This window comes from Choloepus didactylus, chromosome 9 (genome assembly GCF_015220235.1).
Source record: "Choloepus didactylus isolate mChoDid1 chromosome 9, mChoDid1.pri, whole genome shotgun sequence".
NCBI classification, from domain to species: Eukaryota; Metazoa; Chordata; class Mammalia; order Pilosa; family Megalonychidae; genus Choloepus; species Choloepus didactylus.
Genome location: NC_051315.1, coordinates 53363397 through 53389092, shown reverse-complemented (window position 1 = coordinate 53389092; position 25696 = coordinate 53363397). Strand labels below are relative to the sequence as shown.

The window sequence follows — 25696 nt, the reverse complement described above, 5'->3', positions numbered from 1 at the left end:
TGCCTGATTCCAAGGCAGGAGGATGCATGGATATGGGTTTGGGGTGCAGGGAGTCGAAATACTGGGAAGGCAGTGTTTGTCTTTCCCTGGGCAGAGGTTGTGGAGGTGAAGCAGAAGCCAGGGACAGATGTTACCTAATTTGGTCAAAGAACAAAGAGTGTGTAAAACATTTGGTAATCTTCAACAGCGCACTGGGATGGGGGCACCTACTGAAGAGCAGAAAAGATATCATCCAGAATGTCAGGGTAGGGGTTCACTGTCTCTCAGAGGGTGAGGATAACTTTATTACAATTTCAGATTTCTAGGTTTTTGGAAGGAAGCCTCTGAGTTGGAATCTTGACAGCCCCAGTTACTACTGCTGTTGTGCAAAGTCCTCTGTGGCTTGGAGCCTTGATTTTCTTATCTGTAAAATGGGGTAAACATCAAATTCATAGGGCCACTGTGAGGGTGGAATAGCACAAGGCAGAGTAGGGAATCATTAAACGAGAGCTGCTCTTATTAAAAAGAAAATGAATGATTTTCCTAATTCCAACGACATCTTCAGGTTTACGCTTTATTCAGAATTCTCAAATTCTCAGTAGTTTTCTAAAATGATGTACTCCCTGCTTCCTCCCCGACTCTCAGACCCCATCTTTGGCTGCGGTGTAGATGGAAGAAGTGGCCCATGGAGAAGGGGCAACCTAGCCCCCTGACACGGTGAGGCCTGTCATGGCGGCCCAGCGACACCTCAGGTGATCTCAAATGGGAGAGCAGGAAGAATGCAAGGGCCGGGGGGTCTGCGCTGCCGAGACTCCTGCCCGCCGCTGTCCGCAAGGCAAGCCCGGCGCGCGCACCGACTCAGCCCGGTCCCCGCCTACAGCGGCGCGGGTTCCGCCCTGACTGGGTCTCAGCCTCGCGCTCGGGCGCCCACCTAGAGGGACGGCCGCGGCCCTGCCTCGGGAGCGGGCGGCTGGAGGCTGAGGGGCGGCCGCCCGGAGACCCACACCAGCGCCGCCGAGCGCCTCGGGCCACGCGCAGGGCAGACCCGGCGCTTGCACGCGCTCCCCGTCCCGCCCGCGGCCCCCACCCACCGGCCGCTCCGCCCCTCTCCCCACCTTCCTCCTCCGCCCCCTCCCCTCCCCCGCCGCCTCGCAGACTGCTCCGCCGCTCTCCCGAGCCGCCCTGGCCGCGAGCGCGGGCGGTGAGGCCGCCGCACCTGCAGAGCGCTCCGGCTGCCTGAGCCGCACCTCGCCTCTAGCCGCCCGAGCCCCTGTCTCCCCGCGCCGGGTCTCCCATGACGCCCGAGTCCCCCGGCCGGCGACAATGACCACTTCTCTGCAAGATGGGCAGAGCGCCGCGGGCAGGGCGGTTGCCCGGGACTCGCCGCTGGCCGCCCAGGTGTGCGGCACTGCCCAGGGGAGGGGCGACGCCGGCGACCTGGCGCCAGCCCCCTGGCTGCACGCGCGGGCGCTCCTGCCCCCTCCGGACGCGACCCGTGGCTGTGCTACGGACAGGTAGGCAGCCCTGGGAGGGCGCGGGGGAGTGTCCTGGGTTGGCAGCCGGTGAAGGGGTGAGGAGGCGGTCCTAGGGGGTGAGCCATGTGCCCAGAGCCGGGCCAAGTTTGTGAAAGTCTCTGAAGACAATTCCCTTTGAGCTGGCTCCTACCAGATAGGCAGGACATTGCGATCTCACAGCGCCTTATAAATAGCATCACCGTTTCATTGAGAGCTCTGGGTCTCTCTGGCTTCTGCCCATCGGTGTAAACTAGGAGGCCAATCTCCAGATTGACCTCCACCCCCGGCCTTCCTTCTTCGTGGCCCTGGATTTTTTTTTTTTTTTTTTTTAATAAATAATTCTTTTAAGTATGTATTTAAGGATCGTAGCATAATGAGTTCACCTCCCACATAGAGTTTTACAGCGACCCAGGAGAAGCAGAGCACTGAATTGACATTTGAGCAGTCTTGCTGTTTCAGAGGAAAGAATAGAGGCTTTAAAAGGTTTCCCAATCTCTATAGCATTCAGCATTAATTGCCTTTAGAGTTCACAGTTTTGCACATACTTTAGGAAAGAAAAAGGCTGCAACAATACAAAAATCTATAGTCCTTTATATTTATACGTTTAAATGGCAGTTTTTCTCCAGATTTCAAAGTGCTCCAACTTCAGTGAAGTTAAAATTACTCTCCAGTGGATTAGAGTACATTTATACTAACAAGTTCTATTGACTTACCTCTTCAAAAACACTGCCTTGCTGTTTAGTATCTATAAGCACTTGAAAAATCAACAGACTGTGTGTGGGCAACATTGTGAATGAAATTTGAAGTGAGATGAACCACAGCTATAATTAATAAGTCATAGCTTCCAAAAGTGATTAGTAAAATATCATAGAAATGAATTCACTAAATGTAACATAGATTTTGTCAATTTCATGGATGCATAACAATGACTAACTACTCAGGATAATTTTTGCAATTGTAATTGTGTATTCTACATTTCTCCTTCAGGAAGAGTATGAAAAGTGCTGGAAATGGAGTTTCCATGCCTGGTGATTTTTAAAAAATCCCTCACAAAAAAAGAATAGGAATACTATAGATGATTTATTTGTATTAGTTAGCATTTTAATTTGACCCACAGAAAGTCCATCACTGATCTTTTCTGTATACTTTACTGTATACTTTATATTAGTGTTGTCATAGAGCTGTACATGTTGTCCTTAACACATTTTTTAATCCTGACAGCAATTATATTTTACATTCTGTTTTATGTAAATTACATCCTATGTTCTCTTGGTGTAGGAGAAAAAAGAAAGATCTTGATGTTCTGGAAATGCCATCTATTCCAAACCCTTTTCCTGAGCTGTGCTGTTCTCCATTTACATCTGTGTTGTCAGCAGGCCTGTTTCCCAAAGCAAATTCAATGAAAAAACAGGTATACATTTTAAAATTTTCTAATTCAAAAATCTTAGGAGTTCTAAAAATCATACGATTTTAAGATATTCAGTGTTTTACAATAATCACAAAAGATTAGCATGGTTTATGTTAAACACTGTTGACTGACAGTTCTTCAGCATTCCTTTCCTTTGCAGGCCTCAGATTTTTTATCTCTGTAATGGGGATGTTAAAACTTACCTCTTAGAGTTTTGAGTTGGGTTAAAAGAGAGAATATATGTAAAGCACAGTACTTGGAGCTATTACTCACGGGATAGGTGGGAGAGTTAAATGTTCTAATAGATTATCAGTCTTAAATCAGGAATCGGAAAGGCAGGCAGTGGTAGTGGGGTGAGAAGGAGATTGGTTGATTCTTTCAATACCTTCTTTGATCTTTCATATTCCCAACCCAAGCCAACCTCATTTACTAAAGGGAAGTGATATAGTGAACCTGTGGCAAAAGACAGTTGGAATTTCGGACTCAACATGTCTTTATTTCAGTCAATTACTCAGTTCAGAGGCTTCCAGCTGCATAAGGCAGATGACTTCTAAGTGATGATTAGAAGATGGACTTTATTTTTGTGATTTCCCTTTCTTTTCAAGTTTCTAGTTTGGGACTGACTTAAGCAACTTAGATTTCAAAGAAATAAGGACAAAGCAACTATGCGAGATCCATCATGATTATGTATATTGAGAGAGAAAAAAAAATCAGGGTATCCTAGAATGATCCATCTCTTCTCGATATACCCACTGTTTTAGTTTGCTAATGCTGCGGAATGCAAAACACCAGAGATGGATTGGCTTTTATAAAAAGGGGGTTTATTTGGCTATACAGTTACAGTCTTAAGGCCACAAAGTGTCCAAGGTAACACATCAGTAATCGGGTACCTTCACTGGAGGATGGCCAATGGCGTCCGGAAAACCTCTGTTAGCTGGGAAGGCATGTGGCTGGCGTCTGCTCCAAAGTTCTGGTTTCAAAATGGCTTCTCCCAGGACATTCCTCTCTAGCAAGCTTGCTCCTCTTCAAATAACATCACTCATAGCTGCACTGCATTCAGTCTCTTTGAGTCAGCATGTTTTATATGGCTCCACTGATCAAGGCCCACCCTGAATGGGTGGGGCCACACCTCTATGGGAGTATCCCACCAAAGTCACCACCCACAGCTGGGTGGGGCACATTCCAAGCAAATCTAACCAGCACCAAAACGTCTGTCCCAGAAGACCACAAAGATAATGGCATTTGGGGGACACAATACATTCAAACCGGCACATTCCACCCCCTGGACCCCAAAATGACATTATCTTTCCAAATACAAAATACATTCATCCCACAATACCACAGAAACTTAAATCATTTCAGTAACAATAGTTAAGTACAAAATCCCATCAAACTCAAATATAGGCGTGGTCAGTCCTAAGGCAAACTTTTCCTTTAGCTTGGATCTGTGGACTTAGAACAAGTTATATGCTTCCAATATACAAAGGAGGGACATTCATAGGATAAACATTTCCATTGCCATAAGGAGAAACAGTAAGGAAAACAGGGTTAACAGGACCAAAACAGTTCTTAAAACCTGCAGGACAAACTCCATTAGATTTCAAGGTCTGAGAGTCATTAACAGAACAACGTTGCATCCTTGGGGCTTGAGAGAGTGGGAGCCTAACTCTTCCTAAGGGCCTTTTCGGCAGCCCTTTCCTCTCCAAACGCTTAGGTGAGTGCTCCAACATACCCACACATTGGGGAGACCACCTTCTCGGCCCCACCCTCCTCAAACATCGGGGCAGCTCCCGGATTCCCTTCCATCTCCGGGGCACACGCTCAACCCCTTCAGAACAGTGTGGTGGCAGCCAGGCTCTCCCCAATTCCCTGGGAATGTGCTCCAACCTCTTTGGGACCTGAGGTGGCAAAACTCTTCCAGAGCATGGAGGTGGAAAGCCCGCCCTCGACCTCCAGGGCAAACTCACTCTTTCCATGCATGTGGGCTGCTCCGCTCTCCCAGCCCTAAACCTCTTGACTCCAGACCTCAACCTCCATGGCTCTGTCTTTGAAGAGATTTTTCCTTTAATTTTTTCCTTGTCTGTCTCCTCCAGTCCAGACCGGCAATGGCTCCGTCTATAAAGATCTCGCAAAAATTCTGTTGGCTTTGCATGAAGCATGCAGGGGTCAAAGCCATCAGACAATAGGAGTTTCCACAAATCCTTTCTGCTTAACTCCTTTTCCAATCTTGGCTTGTACTGAAATGGCGGCTGGGTTCCATGTTTGGTTCCATCCTCACGTTGGGCTGTAGCTTCTGGGATTCCACCCCCTGGAATCCTGTAATTTTCCAAGCCATCAGTTTCTGGTTTCTTGGAACCCAAGAGTTCAGTTCTAAGTTTATCTCTCTCTGCTCGCATTTTACTATAAGCTGCAAGGAGAAGCCAGGATATATCCTCCACAGGTAGTCTGGAGATCTCCTCAGCTAAGTATTCCAGTTTGTCACTTTTAAATTCTTCCTTCCATCTGACACCAGGACTCAATTTTGCCAAATTCTCTGCCACTTTAAAACAAGGTTCGCCTTTCTTCCAGTTTGCAACAACACATTCATCATTTCTGTTCAAGACCTCATCAGAAGTATCTTTAGAGTCCATATTTCCACAAACAGTCTCTTTAAAGCAGTTTAGGCCTTTTCTATCAAGCTCCTCACAATTCCTCCAGAGTCTTCCCCTTATCCATTTAAAAAGCCGTTCCAGCATGTTTGGTATTTGCAAACTCAGCAGCAAAAGCACCCCACTTCTCTGGTACCAAAATCTGTTTTAGTTTGCTAATGCTGCGGAATGCAAAACACCAGAGATGGATTGGCTTTTATAAAAAGGGGGTTTATTTGGCTATACAGTTACAGTCTTAAGGCCACAAAGTGTCCAAGGTAACACATCAGTAATCGGGTACCTTCACTGGAGGATGGCCAATGGCGTCCGGAAAACCTCTGTTAGCTGGGAAGGCATGTGGCTGGCGTCTGCTCCAAAGTTCTGGTTTCAAAATGGCTTCTCCCAGGACATTCCTCTCTAGCAAGCTTGCTCCTCTTCAAATAACATCACTCATAGCTGCACTGCATTCAGTCTCTTTGAGTCAGCATGTTTTATATGGCTCCACTGATCAAGGCCCACCCTGAATGGGTGGGGCCACACCTCTATGGGAGTATCCCACCAAAGTCACCACCCACAGCTGGGTGGGGCACATTCCAAGCAAATCTAACCAGCACCAAAACGTCTGTCCCAGAAGACCACAAAGATAATGGCATTTGGGGGACACAATACATTCAAACCGGCACACCCACCTAACTTGCCAGCCTCCTCCCGCCCCTGGTTTTGAACCAGCAAAACAAAGAGAGGCTTCTCTAGGTGTAATGTATCTTATTCTTGCAAGGGTTGAAGCAATAAATTTAAACAGTCATATGCTAGCAGCGAGGAGGAGGATAATGAACACAGACAGGTGAGACAGTTGATCATTTCTCCCCATCTATTGTCCTCTTTCTTTTTTCTGTAATTTTACTACCTCCTCTGTGATGGGTTAAAGAATGTGTGTTTATACTTTTAGGAATGGAGGAAATATCCTATGGAAAAGATGAATTCTTTGTAACATAGAGCCATAACAGAGGCAGTAGGAAGCTTTCCATGGAATGCTGTGTTTTGATGGATGTCGGTATAGCAAGGCATATACACTTTTTGGGGAACATTGAAGTCTAATTGGTATATGTGTTTTGGATACGGATTGGATAAAGTGGGAATAAGTATTCCAGGAAGAGGTATGCTTTCAATCAGGGTCTGCCCTGGGCAGGGAAGTCCTGAAGTGAGTAGAGCTGACTGTGACTTTGGATGAGAAGATGGATGGGGGAGATTCTCTTGGAGAGCTTTGTTATCAGGGTGAGGTTTTGAGTCAGATCCCAAAGTAAAAACACGCCTGGTGAAAAGTCTAGACCCTTTGAGAGTTTGTCTTTTGGGTTGGGATGTAAGATGGGACTAGGGATGATAGATTTGATTGTGTGTGATGGTGCTGGAGGAAATCAGTTCTGGATTGGCTGTGTGACCCGGAATGGGAAGAAGATATGTCTAATGATGCCATACAGTCATCTGAGGAACTTAATAGATTATTTCCATATTTGCAGAAGGCCTGCTATGTTCCTTGAACTATCCTAGGCACTGAGGCATTGAGCTAGCAAAGATACCTTCCACAGGGTGTTTATCCAAGCAGGGTGTTGACCTGGGGTTAGGTTAGGGGAGGATGATGATGAGAAGAAGGGTAGTAGAGGAAGAGAGCTCTCAGCTGACTCTTGCTTTAATTTGGTGTATGGACACTGGAAGAATGTCTGTGTCTAAGAAATTTGTTGATGAGGCAATGTTTGTTTTGAGTAGAGAAAGAGAATAGGTGTTGGTATGCTTGTGTCAATGGAGTAAAAAGAGATTAGAGAGTGGGTAAGGTGTCGGGGTTAAGGCAGGGTGAGCCCTAAGTATGGGGAATGGCAACATTTCTTCAGATCAGGGTTAGCAAATTGGCAAAATGGGAAAGGTTGATATGTTACTGTTGTTTCCAGACAGGTTTCCTGCTCTGACCTTGTATCCTGGTTCAGAGAACACCACTCCACGTTGTTTAATGAGCAGAGTTCTGGCTTGACTCCTGGGACTAGTCCTGGAGGGTGTTCCTACCTTAGCAGGCTTGTTTCTGCTAACTTCTTCCTAGGCCTGAGGGTTGGGGTCTCTATGAATTCAGAGAGGAGTATTCCAAAGGTGGAGAGGAGAAAGATTCGTTTTACATTCTTTTATGTTTCCATTTTTCCCACCTCGACTTTGCATGTAGCACTGATCCTTTGTTCTTATTTCTTTGTATGTAGCTCACTTTTTTGGAATGAGTGAGGTTTGAGAATAGATGGCTCCATATCAGTAATTTCCCCAAGCTCAGAATCTTGGGACACAGATTACCCTTTTACAAGATGGTATTTCTGGCCAAATGATATCTTACCTTATGTTGAGATTATGTCAGTGAGTTTATGTGATGGGTTTTACTGATTATTATTTACGGTTGAAATATTATAGGAGAAGATGTCTCTTTTCTTTATGTTCTTTCATTTTGTTGTTGTTGTTTAGCCATTCCATTCATTTTAGCAATGCTTTCTTCTGCATGGAATATGTGAAGAACTGCATTTGTTATTTACAAATAAATGATCAGAAAGTTAGAAGGAATCCAGAATAGAAATGTTACATTTTATCTGGTGTTTCAAAACCACAGTCAAAAATCATTTTATAGGTCAGAAGTTTTTTTTTTTTTTACAATTTGAGATGTCTACATAATGCATGAGTGGTAAAGTACGTTGAAGCCACAAATTGTATATGTTTAATCTCTTTTTGCAAATAAAATGCCCTAAAGTTCACAATACTGTAGACTTTCAGTATTTTTATTTGAAAATGAGAGCTGGAATGAAGTAGAAACTTTTTTTTTTTTTTTTTCCTGTCCCTCTTGTTATAATGCTGGCCAGATATATTTCCTAGGTATGTCTCTTCATGTTTCCCAATCAAGCAGATTTAAAGTAAATATTCCTTTATCTAGATGGTATAGAAAGCTTATTTGTAATTTAGAGTTCATATTAAAAGCTGCTTACCTTATGAATATAGGTATTTCTTTTTAAAAAAATAAATTCTTATTGAAATTAACCAGGAAATTATTCCTTAGCAATAAATCTTAAAGACCAATTATTTGAATAAAGGGTAAGGGTAAGACACCTTTAGCCCTTGTAGCAGGTTAGTTCCTGTCTGAAGTTTGTTTGCACATAGGTAATTTTTGTGCTTAGACCCATATTGTGTTGTAGCTCTTGGTAAGTTGCTTCCCTGGACTCAGTGGCACATCTAATTCAGAGTAAAGCATCTGACGGTTTTAAAGATAAACAACAACAACAACAACAACAACAACAACAAAAACTTTGGAGAACTGTGCATAGTAGAATGTCCGAGCTGGAAGAGATCTTTGAGATCATCTGATGCTCTTCTTTCACAGATAAGTACATTGAGTTTAAGAAATTCTGTGCTGTTATTTGGGCTGCATTCATTTCCTAGGGTAGCCACACAAACTAGGTGGCTTAAAACGGCAGAAATTTATTTTCTCACAGTTCTGGATGCTTGAAGTCCAAAAGCAAGGTGTCAGCAGGGGGAGGCTCCTGTGGAACCATCTAGGGAAGAATCCTTCCTTGCCCCTCCAGCTTCTGGTGAAGTCAGGCGTTCCTGGGCTGTGGCAGTGCTGCTCCAACTGCTGCCTGTCTTCACATGTCCTTTCCTTGTGTGTGTCTCTGACCTCTCCTCTTCTTATCTGGGCACCAGTCATTGGATGTAGGGCCCACCCTGAACCCAGGATGATTGCATCTTGAAATCCTTAACTATTTACATGTACAAAAACCCTATTTCCAAGTAAGGTTACATTCTAAGGTTCCCAGTAGTCACGAATTTTGGGGGAACACTTTTCAACTCATTGGCTTATAGTGGCACAGCCAAATTAATCTGAATTTCCTGAGGTTGAAACAGTTCTTTTTTAGGAAGTGCATTTTCTAAAGAAAGCAAGAACCATAAGAGTAGAACAAATAATAAATTTATATCTGTGCTGTTAGTTATAACTGCCTATAGTACATGAAGACCCAGGGTGACAAATGACATTTGTTAACATTCATTGAAGGACCTGGAATGAATTCCTCCTTTATCCTTCCTCTAACACAATTGTTTCTTTGTGTTTTGTCCTCTAGCTTTCTTTTCCATATTCTCTCTAAAATTGGTATGAAAGATCTAAATAAGTGGTTATATCATCAAGTAAGATTTATTAATATTATTAATAACCAATTCTTGCATATAATTGGCAATCCCCAGGATGTCATCTTAGAAGAACACCAGGAAGTTGGTATGACAATCCCAGTTTAAGATTTTAAGAATGAAAGTACAAAAACTGGAAGTGGTTCCCATGGTTCCACAGTTTAAATAAAGGGAGATAAAACATATATAGTGTTTCAGTGTCCTTTACTCCTCACCACCCTGTTTCTAGTCTATTTTCTATTGAATTAAGACTTTTTGTATATATCATTCAGCAGAGTAAAAAATATCTTCCAAATAATTGAGAAATTACTTTTCTATATGTTCAGACTTTGATTTCTTTTTCCTCTTGTATGCCAGGATCTATCAAAGGATAAGTAGATTTCTATCCCCAAATTACAGGGCCTCTGATATAATTCCTTTGTGATGCCAGTAATTATCCCAATGTATATAGTGCTGAGCCTGTATGTGTGGTCCTGTAGGACTCTTGTGTGGCTGCTGTATTAACTAAACTCTCAGTATTAATATCTTTAATATATACAGAAGTAGAAAGAAATAAACTATAACCCCATCCTCCCATTACTCAGACCTAGCAATTATCAAGATTTTGTCTTAGTTACTTCATGTATTCCTTTTTTTTTCTCTCTTTTTAGTTTCTTTGCTGAAGTATTTTAAAGCAAATCATGACATCATGTCATTTCATTCCTACTTACCTATTATTCACCTAACAAAAATAATAATTCCTTGGTATCATCTAAAACCATCCATATTCAGATTTTCTCAGTTGGAATGACACATCAAACCCTCAAATTACAAACTGGCTGTGTTTCAGAAGTCTGCAGTTTAGCTCTTGGGAAGCTGGAATTCATTTTCAGATGGAAACCTCATAAATTGTAGTTGGACCACCCCCCCCCCCCCAAATTATTTCACAAAATCCCATGAAAGGTGAAATGGAACACAAATATATATATATTCTGCATACATATAATATATGCAGAAAGAATAATAGAAACAATATTTGCTCCTGTTAGGATTTAAATTTTGATGCTATATTTATTTTTTCAACAGCAATTTGCTACTTCTGAATGCTGGTACTTGATGAATATCAATTTTTTTGGAGAAGAATTTGAAAGTAGACAGATTTTTGTAGGAATGTTGAAGCAGGCATTAGAGCTTTTCTTCTCAAAGTGGACCACCTTCCTCAGAATCAGCAGAGCTGGTTAATAAAAACTGATTAAATAATAGTTACTTGGAGAAAGGCATAGGAATTTGTCTTCTTATTTTTCTTCTCTTTGATATATACACGAAATCAGTACTACTCTTATTCTCTGTCAATGGCAATCTGACCTTCCAAAGTCATGGGAAATTTTGTTTAGTTGAGAAAAGATGGGAATCTTATGAATGGACTTTAGTTGGTATTTTAGCTAGGTATTGATTGTTTGGAGGAAATAGCCTCACATGAACTAGCCTGAAAGATTATGTGTTTATACCTGAAGGCCAAAAGTTCACTGGTCTCATGAGAGGCTGGAATTGGGAACTAGAGAGTCAGCAAAAATCAAGGCAATAATTTTCTCTTTTTTCTCTTTTGTTCTCTTTCATGCACAGCAAATAATCTCTGCTTTTCCTGGCATATCTGCTTCATTCCCTGATGTTTCTCTGTAGACTTGCTTGTTCTGATTGTGTTAGCACATCTGACCCTAAATGGCTGCCCCTGAGTTTTGCTCCTGTTACTGGTTCAGCACGTGATAACTAACTGGATTCCATAGAAAGAGAGAGAGATTAGCTCCAAGTGTCATATACAGTCAGCTGTGTCCACGGGGGTGGAGAGACCTGGGCCACTCACTGCTCACTCAGCAGGGGCTGTGGGAACAGATTCCGTGAGAAGGAGAAGCAGCTTCACCAGGATGACCTGTGGGGTTGGGGAGGAAACCATGGGCATCCAATGTCCTAAGAAAAAACGAAGAGCACAAATCAAAAGCAAGAGGACACAAAAGCAAATTGTTATCATAGATGGGTGATATGTGATTATCCACCAATTGGCTTGCCTGGCTTAGCCTATCCAGTTCAGTGTCCAGTTCCTTTGCCTCAACTCATTTAATTTACTTGAAGAATATTTACCACCCTTCAGTGATGGTCATCTTCCTTAGCCATTGACTGGAGCCTGCATCTTACTGAGGTTCCTTAGACTTCATGGCAATAGCTACCAAGTCAGGATCCCCCCCGCCTCATGCTTACTCACCTCCATGTGTGGTAAAAGACAGCTGTCTCTTCCTGTTTTAAAACTTAAATCCCCTAGCAGGTCTATTTGCCAAGGTTTTATTTCCAGTTTGAAGGTTGCCTCTAATTTTTGCTTAATTTGCTGAGTACATTTGCATTCCAACCTTTATCTGCAATATGGGTTCTATTTTTCACTTCTTTGTAAGCTTGGCTTCTGGTTTGTTTTTTCCTAGGGGTATATATTATGTTCTATCAAGAGAGGGAAAATTGGAATCATCCGTGGTTCAATATAAATGTGGATCTTAATTAAAATAAAAAGGGTTCTGCAGGCATATGTATGTTGCTTTGAAAAATGTGAGCTCATGTGGAATAGTAATACATTTAATTGCATTTTACTTATGTGTATTTGAGCAGTGATAAGCAAACTTGGGGTTCTCCTTTAATACTCGAGATAAAAGATCAAAAGAAAGAGTAAAAAGTGTCCATAAGCTTTTGCCAAGGCAAAAGAGCAGGAGGGCAAGGGTCAGAATCAATTTAGAAGAGAAATGGGAGAATTGAGATAGAGAGTGTCCTTTACTTTTTGCCCTTCCCTTTGATCCCACCCACTTAATTTTTTTTTAAAGTCACAGAGGAAATAAACACAAATAGTAAGTTTAAAATCCATTCTTCACCAACTAACAAGTGGTTGAATTCCAAAAGATTATTAATAAATTGACCACTTATTCACATACATTTTTGCATGGATGTAATGTTATATGTGGTGGTTGGATTCTCAGGCCACCCAGTAAAAGCTTTTAAACTCATGATAGAGCCAAAGAATAGACACCAACAACATCCCAGGCACTGTTCTGTAATACTGTTTCAATGGAAAGGTGTGAGTCAATATGATGTGATTGAAAGATACTAGACTTGGAATCACCTACTTTTAAATCTGGTCCTGCTACGATGTGTGAGGTATATGAGCCTAGTGCCCACTCTTTCTGGGCCTCAGAGCTTTATAGTTTTATTCCATTCCAAGAGCAAGTGATATTGATGGCTCCTGAAGTTCTAGTAACCCTATGCAATAGATGCAGGCTTCGTTTGTCCCACTGGCCCTAGAAACTCCCTCTCAGCCTTTGTTCAAATCTTCCCACAGGGTCTCTGCACCTCCTTTGATAAAGAGCGTGTTTGGGGTTCCATGGGGACATGGAGCTTAGGAGCCAACTTCATGGATAGGATGGGGGCGGGAGGGACTGGTAAAACTGGAAATTGTGCCTGAAGGGCAAGGTCCAAATATCAGAAGGAGAATCGGAAGGATACATAATCTGGGAAGGGCCTGCGTAGGGGGTGCAGTTGAAGTACAGAACCAAGTAGTTAAACTTAGATGTTAGGATATGAGATTAGAGGTGAACATTTGAGGCTGGCATGGATCCAGTATGCATTTGGCTCTGCTTGGCTTAAAGGGTCCAGGGTGGTCATAGCCCCTAAATCCTTCTCTAAATTCCTCTTGCTCTACCATCAAATAGCATTCCTGCACAAATTAGAAAATCATTCACTTGGTTGTTCAAGCCAAAAACCAAGGAGACTTTTTTCTCTCTTATCTTGTCTTTTGTCAAGTTGAGCATCACAATATACTTGAATTCATAAAACTTCTCTCCTTCTCCACTGCTAACATCCTAATTTAGGCCACTGTCCTCTCACCCACAGAAGCCTAGCAAATGGCCTCCTTGCTTCTACTCCGGTCAGTCTTGGTCCATTCTCCACATACTTGTTACAGTGAACCTTCAAACATGTAGATTAGATCGTGTTACTCCTTGGTTGAAAAACTTTTGAAAGCTTAGAGTAAAATCCCAATGTCTTACCTTGGCCTACAGGACTCTGCATGGTTGGGCCCCTGCCTGCCTCTTAAACCTCATCTGTTTTCCCCCCTTTTTGTTCATTGTCCTCCAGCCACAGTGGATGGGCCATCCTAGCTGTCTGTGAATGTGAACCTGGCAACCTCTTTCTACCTCCAAACCTTTGCTTTGCTGTTTTCTGTGCACGAAACCTGTTTCCTGGCTCTGTACATAGCTGACTCCTTTTTATCCTTTAGGTCTCAGCTTAGGGTCATCTCTGAAGGCCTTTTCCCACCAGCCTGTCTGAATTAGTCCTCTCTTTTTTTTTTTTTTTTTCTTTCTTTCTCTCATCACATTGCCTGGTTTATTTCCTTGACTGTATTTATAATCTGAATTGTCTTGTCTGTCTATTTGGCCTAATTATTTATTGGTTTTCTCTTCAAATAGATTATTATCAGGGGTTTGTTTATAGATTATCTAGGGTTCGTTTTCTGGGGTCTTACCTAGTTGTTCAAAGAATAAATGAGCAAAATGGGCTTTTTAAAACATTTTTTATTGTGAAATATAACATGCAGAAGAGTGATAAATTTCAAAATACATTTTAACAAGCAATTTATAGAGCAGATTTCAAAGTATGGTATGAATTACAGTTCCACAATTTCAGGTATTTCCTTCTAGCTGTTCTAATACATTAGAGACCGAAAAGAAATATCTATATAATGATTCAGCAGTCATAATCATTAAGTTAAATCCTGTCTTCTCTGTTACAACTCCTCCCTCTCAGCAAATGGATTTTTGAAGATAAATAGTTAAAACAAATTTTCTCAAGTTGCATTCAATTTTTTTTAATTTGAAATAATTTCAAACTTATACGATATTTACAAGAATAATACAAACCCATACAGAGAACTCCATCAAATTCCCTACCCAGATACCTAGATCCTCCAACTTTTAAAGTTTTGCCACATTTCCTGTATTGTTCTAACTATCCATTTATTTATCTATCTTTCCTTATTATTGCAGTTTGCTAAAGCTGCCAGAATGCAACATACCAGAAATGGATTGGCTTTTACAATGGGGATTTATTAGGTTGCACATACAGTCCTAAGGCCGTGAAAATGTCCAAATTAAGGCCTCAAAAGGTAGATACCTTCTTTGAGGAAAGGCCGATGGCCTCCAGGGTTCCTCTGTCACATGGGTAGGCACAGGGCAATGTCTGCTGGTCCTTCTCCTGGGTTCTGGTTTCAAAATAGCTTTCTCCCAAATATCTCTGGGTTTCTGTCTCTCTTAGCTTCTCCCAGGTGGTGGTGGTTGGGGGGCGGAGGGCAGGGGGCGGTGATTCTGGATTACATACATTAACTTCTCTCCAAAATATCTCTCTCAGCTTCTCTTTTAACTTCTTCTGGGTACAAACTCTGGATTACATATGTTAGCTTCTCTTGACTCCTTGCTTGTTTCTCCTGGGGTGTTTCTGTCTAAACTCTCTCTCTGTCTGTGAGCTCTATTAAAGGATTCAGTAAAGGGTTGAGACTCATCTTGGATGGGCAGGGGCACATCTCCATGGAAACAATTAAATCAAAAGGTCCCACCCACAATAGGTCTGCCTTCGCAAGAGTGGATTAAAAGAACATAGTCTTTTATGGGGTACATAACAGATTCAAACTGGCATAGTGCACTTATCTTCATCACGTTTTTAAAAAGTGTTTCTAATTCTATTAACAAAAATAAAATTATATGCTAGGCTGCTGGATCCATTGGTTTCTAGTAGTATGTATCTTTTGCTTCCATTATATACATAGGACATTTTGATCATGTGTAATGAAATTAATGGAGATACTTCTGATTTTATACTATTCTTATTTAATGGAATTATAGGCAAAGAGTGCTTAGTGGGCTGCTATACCTTCTTCTAGTTTATTGTGTGTTAACAAAAATCCACACCATTTTAGAAAAATACACTTGGAAATATCAATAGGTTTTATAATCTGAGGATCTCAGAGCTAGGGGTAGATGCTAGCAATTTTTTTTTTTTTTCAGAGCTAGGCTTAGAGGAAGTCCACATTTGAGCAACAAAAGAGGTTCTCTGGAGGTGACTCTTAGGCGTAATTATAGGTGGGCTTAGCCTCCCTTTTTTTTTTTTTTTATAAACAAACTAAAGTAATAAATTCAGACACGATTTTCCCAGAGGTGTAAGTGGAAAGCAATTCACTTCTTTTTAAAGTCAGACAAACACAAAACAAAGTAACACAACAAAAAGAAATACAATAATTCGTTTATTAAAATAAAAAAAATAGGAGGGGGGAGCTCACTTGCAGAATAGCACGATCTAGAAGAATCTGTTTGTTTCTCAAGTCCTCCCTTCTCTCTCTCTCTGCGTTAGGACCATCTAACAGCAGAGAGAAGCTGTGGCCTCTCACAAAGCCAGGCAGGTCTGAGCTGAGTGAGGGAAGAGAGGAGGGTGGGAGGAGGGTGGGCGGCAGCTCTTCCCCCCCAGAGCCCCCTCCCCACCCCAGCTCCCTCTGCATAAATCACCATTCAGAACAGTGCGCGAAACTGCCGTGAGTGTTAGCACTAAGCAGGGACGAGTGATGAGCCTTGAGGGACCACTAACTGTCTGTATTAGCCTCCCTTTACAACCATAAGTTTCACAGGAGCAAGTCTCAAGATCAAGGGCTTGACTTATAAAGTGGGTTCCTAAGTTCACATAGCATATGTATGTCCACAATAATCCATCCATATCTTACAATATCATCAATTAGTTGTACAATCCTCATCACTCTCCATTTTAAACAATTCTCATGACCCAAAACACATCAACACATTGTAGCTCTTTTCAGCCCTTAATTATTTGTCCCTAGTATTTGTATGGTCCTAGTAAGATATTCCTATTAATTATAGTCCCTAGTATGCAACAGGTAGATTTTTCCCATATACCATTCTGTTGTCAACTCTCTGTCCCAGTGTCATACCTTAGAAGTATATTATGCAAGCACTCGTCTCTATTTGTAATGCTTATCTGTGGGATACATGCCTTTAAACAACTCCTTTTAATCCTATTCACCTTCAATACAGCTCTGATACTTATGATCCCAATAACAAACAATCACCCCTATCCATTCCCATACCTTTGAATTCACCGTCATTAACATATCATTCCCCTTCCACTAACGTCTATCACTAAGTTCCCAATAGTCTACATTATAAAACATTGATTTTACATTGTACAGGGAGTTCATAGAAGGGGTAACATATAATATCTCTCCCTTTGTGTCTGACTTGTTTCACACAGCATTATATCTTCAAGGTTCATCCATGTTGCCATATATTTCAGGATCTTTTTCTTTCTTACTGCTGCATATTACTCTGTTGTGTTGTATATACCACATTTTGTTTATCCACTCATCTGTTGAAGGACATTTGGATTGTTTCCATCTCTTGGCAATTGTGAGCAATGCTGCTATGAACATCAGTGTGCAAATTTCTGTTCATGTCACTGCTTTCAGATCTTCCAGGTATATACTGAGAAGTGAAATTGCCGGATCATAGGGTAACTTGGTATCTGGTTTTCTGAGGGAACTGCCAAACTGCCTTCCAGAGTGGCTGTACCATTATACAGTCCCACCAGCAATGAATAAGAGTTCCAGTTCTTCACATCCTCTCCAGCATTTGTAGTTTCCTGTTTGTTTAATGGCAGCCATTCTTATTGGTGTTAGATGGTGTGCCAGTTCAATGTATTATGTACCCCAAAACACCATTATCTTTGATGCAATCTTGTGTGGGCAGACATATTAGTGTTGATTAGATTTTGGAATCCTTTGGGTGTTTCCATGGAGATGTGATTCAATCAACTGTGGACTAGACCTTTGTTTGGGTAATTTCCATGGAGGTGTTGCCCCCCCCCCCCCATTCAGGGTGGGTCTGAATTAAATTACTGGAGCACTGTATAAGCTCAGACAGAAAGAGCAAGCTTGCTACAGCCAAGAGGCACACTTTAAAGAATGCACAGAAGCTGAGAGAGTAGCTGCAGATGAGAGACAATTTGAAGATGGCCATTGAAAGCAGACGTTTGCTCTGGAGAAGCTAAGAGAGGACAAACGCCCCCAGAGCAACTGAGAGTGACATTTTTGAGGAACTGCTGCCTAGAGAGGAATGTCCTGGGAGAAAGCCATTTTGAACACAGAACTCTGGAGCAGAAGCCAGCCACGTGCCTTCCCAGCTAACCGAGGTTTTCTGGACACCATTGGCCATCCTTCAGTGAAGGTACCCAATTGCTGATGTTTTGCCTTGGACACTTTATGGCCTTAAGATGTAACTGGGTAACCAAATAAACCCCCTTTTATAAAAGCCAGTCTATCTCTGGTGTTTTGTATTCTGGCAGCATTAGCAAACTAGAACAGATGGTATCTCATTGTGTCTTTGATCTGCATTTCCCTACTAGCTAGTGAAGATGAACATTTTTTCATGTTATTTTTTAGATATTTATATTTCCTCTTTGGAAAAATACCTTTTCATATCTTTTGCCCATTTTATAATCAGGTTGTTGGTACTATTGATGTTGAGTTGTAGGATTTCTTTATATATGCAGGATATCAGTTTCTTATCAGATATATCATTTCCAGATATATATTTTCAAATATTAAGCATTAATGCTATTGGTGAATATTTTAGGTCAGTATTTATCACAGGGAAATGGAGAGACATGTACTCATTGAATATAATGAAGACTTTCTAAGGGGTGTACAAACTTAAGGATTTAAGTGAATCAGTTTCAGATTCTTTTCTTCCATATGAACTTGTTTCCAAAACTTACCCTCTGGAGAATCCACCTATGTCCAAAATAACCCTTTTTGCCTGGTTTATATAAACCTCCAGGACATCACACACAGGGAAAGCTTCCTTTAATGGTTGACTAATTAAAGTACTGCGAACCAGAGGGGTTTCTGTCTTGTTATTCCTTAAACATTTCTGTTAAAGGTGAAACATGGTTAGGATTGAGGATTTTGACCAGTGTTGAAATGTTCTGAATTCAGATATATAAAGGTGTGATGGGAGTAGTGGCAATTTTCATTTATTCATCCCACTTATTCCATCTCCTGACTGTTGTCAAAGAATATATCACTCTTGAGAGAGACTTTCTAAGAACAAAGCAAGGAGTGCATCACTGTGCAATACTGAATGCTGAAAATGGACTTTGTCATATTTTAAAATGTATTTTCCAATCTTTTCAATACTTATTTGTAGGATTGTCAGTAGCTGAAAGGAAATGCACCTACCAATACCTGATGTGATATAGGTTAGTGGTGCAGCTGAGGTTTCCTGTGAAGCAGACTCTGAGGTAGAGCTTTGCCTGCAGGGAGTTTATTGGGGGGAGTGTTTGGAAACAGTACCAGTGGGACTGCACAGACGAAGCTGGGGGCAGTGCAGCCACAACAAAGGCCTTAGCTGAATCCATAGGTACTCTGGAGCTTGGATGGCCCTATAGAATTGTTCAGCAATAGGCAGAGGGGCTGGGCCTTTATATCACTGCAACCTCCAGTCATTGAATACTGGCTGCCCAGGAAGAGTCTGACCTTGGACATGATGGGTTCCTTCTGCTGAGGGCAGTGGCAGGAAGGGAAGACTTAGCTACACCCTTTCAGAGGCTCACACTCCTAAGAGCTGGGTGAATGAATGCATCAGTCCTGAAGGGGCATTTTGGATGGTATGCCGCAGCATCTACTACAGTTAGTGACTGATTCTTTTAAATGTAACAGAAATCTTTTCCCAGACTACCAAGCTAGCTAAATTCATTTTTTTTTTTTTTTTGACATATACCATTATTTGTCCTCATTAAAAACAAGAAATTTTGATCATGATGACCTCTGCAGTTTTTGGAGCTATTTCTAATTTTATACTTATTTTTATTTGATAACATCCAAAAGCTGAAAACCAGAGTTGGAAATGTATACTCAAATTACAAAAGGAATTCCATGCCTTTTATCATTTTCTTCAGTTCATATGTAACTTGTAATCTTAGGAACGTATTTCATAGCATTATTACAAATTAAGTAATGAGAAATAGTATATTGATTTAGTATCTAATATTTATAACATTATTATTATAACTATATATTTTAATTTTGACTACTTTTAGTAATTTCTCTAAGATATAAACCATAATAGAATTTTTAATGGTTTTTATAATTTTTTTTCTCAAAATGCATAGTGATACCTTTATTTCAATGGAAAATAAATTTGGACCTTCTATGATAAAATATGTCTGTTTTGCCTGACTGATTTGAGAGTAAGGGCTGACTTTTCCAATTATATGTTTATCATTTTTTTTAAATTGAATGAACTGAACTTTTGATGAAAATACATTTTAAATAAATTATATGAAAAAAACATTTTATAAAAAAATTTGAAAGAAATCACGCAAAAGCATGTTGGTTTGGCAAAGGTGTGATACAATTAATATTTTCCCCCCAAAACTTTCTCAGCAAGCTATATTTAATGAAAGAGTAATAGATAATTAATAGTAAAGTCTTGATAAACTACCCAGAAAATGAGAAAGTGGATGAATCTGATTGGATAACAAATCTTTTTCAAGTCAGGTGGTTTCCAGTTCTTTTTTTTTTTTTCAGTCACATTATAGGTGACCGTAATTGATTTACTGAATGATAGATCATTAAAAATGATTTTAATGCCAGTGAAATTCAAGGATTGACTTTGCCTTCTACCATGTCTTCACTCCCTCTCTTCCCTTACCCAGTTTAATTTTTCTCTCTAGCACTTATCATCATGTGACATATTATATGTTCATACATCTATGTCCTTATTCTTTGCCTTTTTCCAGGAGGACATAACGTTTTCCCATTAGAACAGGAACTTTGTTTTGTACAGTGCCCAGCTTCTAGCAGGTGGAGCAGGTCTGGCACTTCCTTGTCCCTCAGTAAATTTTTGCCAAATGAGAGTGAATGACTAAATAAATGAATGGGAAAGAAGCAGAGAACTGGTTGTATTTATGGGAAGGAATGAAAGAATATTTCGGAACGTTTAAAATAAATGATATAGTGTATAAGGAAACTTAGGAAAGTTGAAGTTTAGTTTAGTTACTGAGAGGGGTCTGAATATTGTCAGACTTAAGAGGCCCTAGTTAGGATAAACGTTTGCATATTGATTTACCTCTATTCACATTCTAAATTTGGATTATCCTTGCTCAGAATAAGCTCTGTTCTTTGTCTCTTTGGTTCCCATGTGAGTGTTTTCAGTCTTACCTGCACATGTGTGCCAACTAAAAAGCCTGCATACTTTATAGGGCTGGGGCTGAGTCAAGTAAAAGCTTTTCTATCAACCCACATTCACAGTGGAAGATTACTTTCATTCTTGGGAAGGGTGACATGTGCATGTGAAATGCAGTATTCACATGAAAGGGGTATTTTGGCGTTATTTAACTGTGTATTGGCAAAATTCTGGCTAGTATCTAGTTTCTTTTAGAGACATTTTGCATTATATTACAATACGCTTACTGTGCTTTGCCAAGGAAATTAAGATCACTTGGAACGTTCTGTAGGTCATTGGCTTGGAATCTTAGGGCACTGGAAACTTGATGTTTTGTTTTAATGACCTCATTTAGGCTGAACCTACCTTTGTCCCAAAGGCAGAAGGGCCCCTTTACAAAATTACGTCTTCACCTTAGAAAGGATATGGGAGAGATTCAGGGAAAAGTGACTAAATATTCAGAGGTATTGGGTCAACCTCCATGTAAAGAGTACTTAATAAATTTATGACTGTAATTGATAAAGATGAAGAGGAGGCATAATTGAAGTCTCTTCAACATGGGTTTAGTTACCAAATTCCATGATATCTGAGACATACTTTGAAACTGAAGAGGGCAGCTTTAAGAAAAATGAAAGGAAAACATGTTTACAGGCCCTGTAGCACTTTTTCAGTCTTAAGCTTTAGCAGATGCTAAGTGAAGAAATTTCCAGAGGAGGTCATTCTTGCAGAATGAAAAACCTCCTTTTTCTTTCTCAAAGTGGGAGAAGATGATATGTATATGAATATATGGGGTGTGTGAGAATTGTGGGAGACCCGTATGTAAATGATGAACCCAAGACTTGTGCAATTGCTTTCTTTTGCATTTTGGATAAATCTGGTAGAAAAATTTGAGAAGCGTTAGTACTGTTTCTGAGTGACTCTGTAATCATCAGGAGAGTAGATTATCTTCTCTCTTTTCTTCTTAACTAAGGTTCTTTCTCTCTAGGGTTTTTTTAATTTTGTATGCATTAATATTGAGGATATTAGGTTTTTAAGTATTTGAAATATTTTTTCTACTCTACTTTCTTGCAGTTTGGCAGGAAATTGCTTTCACGAATGTCTCTGAAGACCATCTCATTTCTGAAGACCTACTTCTCTGTCTTTATTTTGATATCTTAGCAGTTTTGGACCTCGTTGACTACTCTTTCCTTTTTGAAACACTTTCTTTTTTTGACTTCTACCTCTTACAGGCCTTTGTTGCATGGTTTTGGTTTGGTGTTCTTTATCCTGTTTGGTGTTTCTTAGGGTTTTGTCCTAGAACTTTTTGTTTTTGTTTTCCTTTTACTGCTGGGATGATCTCAACTACTCCTATGGCCTAAATAGCAATATAGATGGTGATGACTCCGAAACATGTAAGTCTAGACTAGATCTTTATCCTGGGCTGCCTGCTAGATATCTTCACTTATATTGCCCATAATGATTTCAAACTCAGCTTATACCAAACCAAATTAATACTTACCCTGTTAAACTTGCTCCTTCTCCCAAGTTTCCCTTCATTGGGAATGTCATACCCCCTACCCATTCAAAAAAAATCAGAAACCTTAATTCATCTTTGGCTCCTCTTGTTCCTCATCCAGTTGGTTACTAAGTCCTTTTGGAAAAAACATCTCTTGAGTTTATCCACGGTACTAATTCAGGCCAAATCATCTCTTGCATAATGACTTTGACAGTATCCTCACTGATTACTCTATTTTTAGTCTTTGTTTATTCCTAGAAGTGTAATATGCTTTTTTTAATTGAAGAGGTAAAATTCACACAACATAAAGTTACCCGTTTTAAAGTATACAATTCAGTGTCATTAGTATATTCATAATGTTGTACAGTCATCACCTCCATGTAGTTCCAAAGCGTTTTCATCACCCCAAAAGGAAACTCCATAACCATTAAACTGTCACTCCCCATCCTTTGCTTTCCCCAGCCCCTGACAACCACTAATCTTTCTGTTGATGGATTTACCTATTCAGGATATTTCATGTAAATGGAATCATAAAATATGTGACCTTTTGTGTCTAACTTCTTTGAATTAGCATAATGTTTTCAAAGTTCATCCATATTGTATCATATAATCACATGCTTTTACTCATGAAATATTTCAAACATTTAGAGGAGTACTTTTTTTTTCCTAATTAAGAAGTCAGAGTGTTTATACATGATGGCTCTCTGTGCTTTTGTTCTCAACCCGTTTTTGTTCTCCTTCCTCCCTACTAGAAGGAAACCACTGTTCTGAAGTTGGTGTCATTTCCTACCATGTTTTTATACTATTACAGTGTAGAGCACTGTACTGTGCTTTACTAATTTATGTAAAAATATATATGTATCTGCAGCTTGCTGTTTTCATTCAACATTTTTGACTAATCCATGTTAATGAATGTAAATCTAGTTTATTTTAATTTTATTTCATTGTATGTTTTCATGACAATTATTTATTCTTCATTAAAGAAAATTGAGAATCTTTTTAATTCTCATCATCACAAACCATGCTGTAGTGAAAATGTTTGTGCCCATATGCAAGGATTTCTCTACTGTATGTACTTAGAAGTGAAATTGCTTGGCTGTAGAACAGGTGCGTGTTAAGTTTTATTAGATATTGCCAACTTGCTTTCCAACATGATTGTACCCACCAGCATTATATGCTTCTCCATTTCCTCGCTTTCTCATCAACAGCTGGTATTTTCAGAATGTAATGAAATTTAATTACTGTGTTAATTTACATTACCCTGATTACTTGAAAGGTTGAGCATCTTTTCATTTGTTTCTTGGCCATTCATTATTCTTTCTCTGTGAATTTTCCGTATATATATATATTTTGATTCTTTGTCTTCTACTAATTTATTTGTAAGAGCCCTTTATATAGTCTGCATATGGATCCTTTTGCAATTAAAAGCACTGCACTCAGTAATTGTGCCTTGTCTTATCTTTGTTTACAGTGACTCATATGATACAGAATGTTTTTTTTAAAATTCCATTATATTTGGCATTATACTTTAGACCCACATTTAAGAATTTTTTTCCTTCCTCTGTGTCTTGAATATAATATAAAATCTAAAGATTTTAACATTTTACTTCTCACATTTGGGTCTTTTAGACAGCATGATTTATTTTTACGCTATAGGAATCTAATTTTTTTCCAAATGAATATCCACTTATATTTGCACCAATGATTAAATGAATTGTCTCTTCTTTTCCTAAAGCTTTTTTAAATGCATTTTTTATTGTGAAGTTTAACATATATACATAACAGTGTACCTTTCAAAGTACAATTTAACAAGTAGTTACCAAATTTCAAAGAATGTCATGGGTCACAGTTCCACAGCTTCAACAATTTCCATTATTGTAAAATATAACATATGTATAGAAAGGTGTTAACTTTCAATGTACAGCTCAACAAGGAGCTGTATAGGTAATTTCAAAAATTGTTATGGATTAGAGTTTCATGGATTCAGTTCTTTCCCTTATTATGAAATATAGGGTATATACAGAAAGGTGAAGACTTTCAAAGCACAGTTCAACGAGTAGATATAGAGCAAATTTCAAAGAATGTTATAGATTTCAGTTCCATCATGTCATTTACCTCCTTCTGGCTATTCCAACACCCTAGCATCTGAGATATATATGTATGTATGTATATGTGTGTGTGTGTGTGTGTATATATATATATATATATATATATATGTAAAGTTTCAGTATTCATAGACCTTTGTTAAATCTTATCTTGTTTGTTACTACCCTTTCCTCTCACTTAATCTCTTTTTCTGTCTTCATGGGTGTCTAGGCAGTAACCACCATAACTTGTTCATATTGAAAGGGGGTGTTGACAGTATGGAGAAAGGGGCTGCATCTGATTGTTGTTCTTAAAGAGGCTGTTGCCTCTGAGTTTTAGGACTTGTCTGGCATAGGAACACTCTGGTGGATTTAAGTTTCTGAGAGATAAAACTTAGTGAGTTAATCTTTTATAGACTCTCAGGTAGGGACCTAGGTATTTGAGGGACTACTTTTGGTAAGGGCATGGTATACTGTGGCCGTTTTGGGATGTCTTGTATAAGAGAAACCTCCAGGTTAGCCTCTCAACAATATTTGGGATCTCTTGGCCACAGTAACCCAGCTTGTTGCCTTTCTTTTCCCCTCTTTTGGTCACGTATACATTTTCAGTCCCTTGCTGCCAGGGCCAGTCTCATTCCTGGGAGTCATTTCCCACATCACCAGGGAGATTCATTCCCCTGGGAGTCATGTCCCTTGTGGGTGGGTGGGGGTGGAGTGGAGGTTAATGAATTTATTTGCTGAGTTGGGCTTAGAGAGAAAAAGGCCACATCTGAGCAACAAAAGAGGTTCCCTGGAGGTGCCTCTTACATAATTATAGGAAGGCTCAACCTCCCATCTACAGCCCTAAGTTACACAAGAGCAAGCCTCAAGTTGAGGGCATGATTTATTAAGTAGTGGTTTCCTAATTTCACGTAATATTATATTCTATCCCAAGACAAATGGTCAGTTTCTTACATTATATTCACTTAGTTGTACAATCCTCATCACTCTCAACTTTTAACAATTATTATAGCATAAAACATCCCAGAACTCTTATCAGTAGCTAGTTATTCATCCCTAGTATTAGTGTAGTGCTGGTAAGATATTGCTATTAAATATAGTCTA

At 39.8% G+C, this 25696-nt stretch overlaps 1 protein-coding gene across 4 annotated transcripts in view; it reads left to right on the top strand.

The window, feature by feature from the left end:
* Positions 1-1125: 1125 nt before the first annotated feature.
* The window catches only part of GRB14 (growth factor receptor bound protein 14), a 139541-nt gene continuing 114970 nt past the window's right edge, over positions 1126-25696 (top strand). For all 4 annotated transcript variants that reach the window (XM_037849999.1, XM_037849997.1, XM_037849996.1 and 1 more), the window contains exons 1-2: positions 1126-1493; positions 2772-2904. In XM_037849999.1, coding sequence (XP_037705927.1) covers positions 1303-1493; positions 2772-2904 — 324 coding nt within the window. In that variant the 5' untranslated portion in view covers positions 1126-1302. The remainder of the gene's footprint in view (positions 1494-2771; positions 2905-25696) is intronic.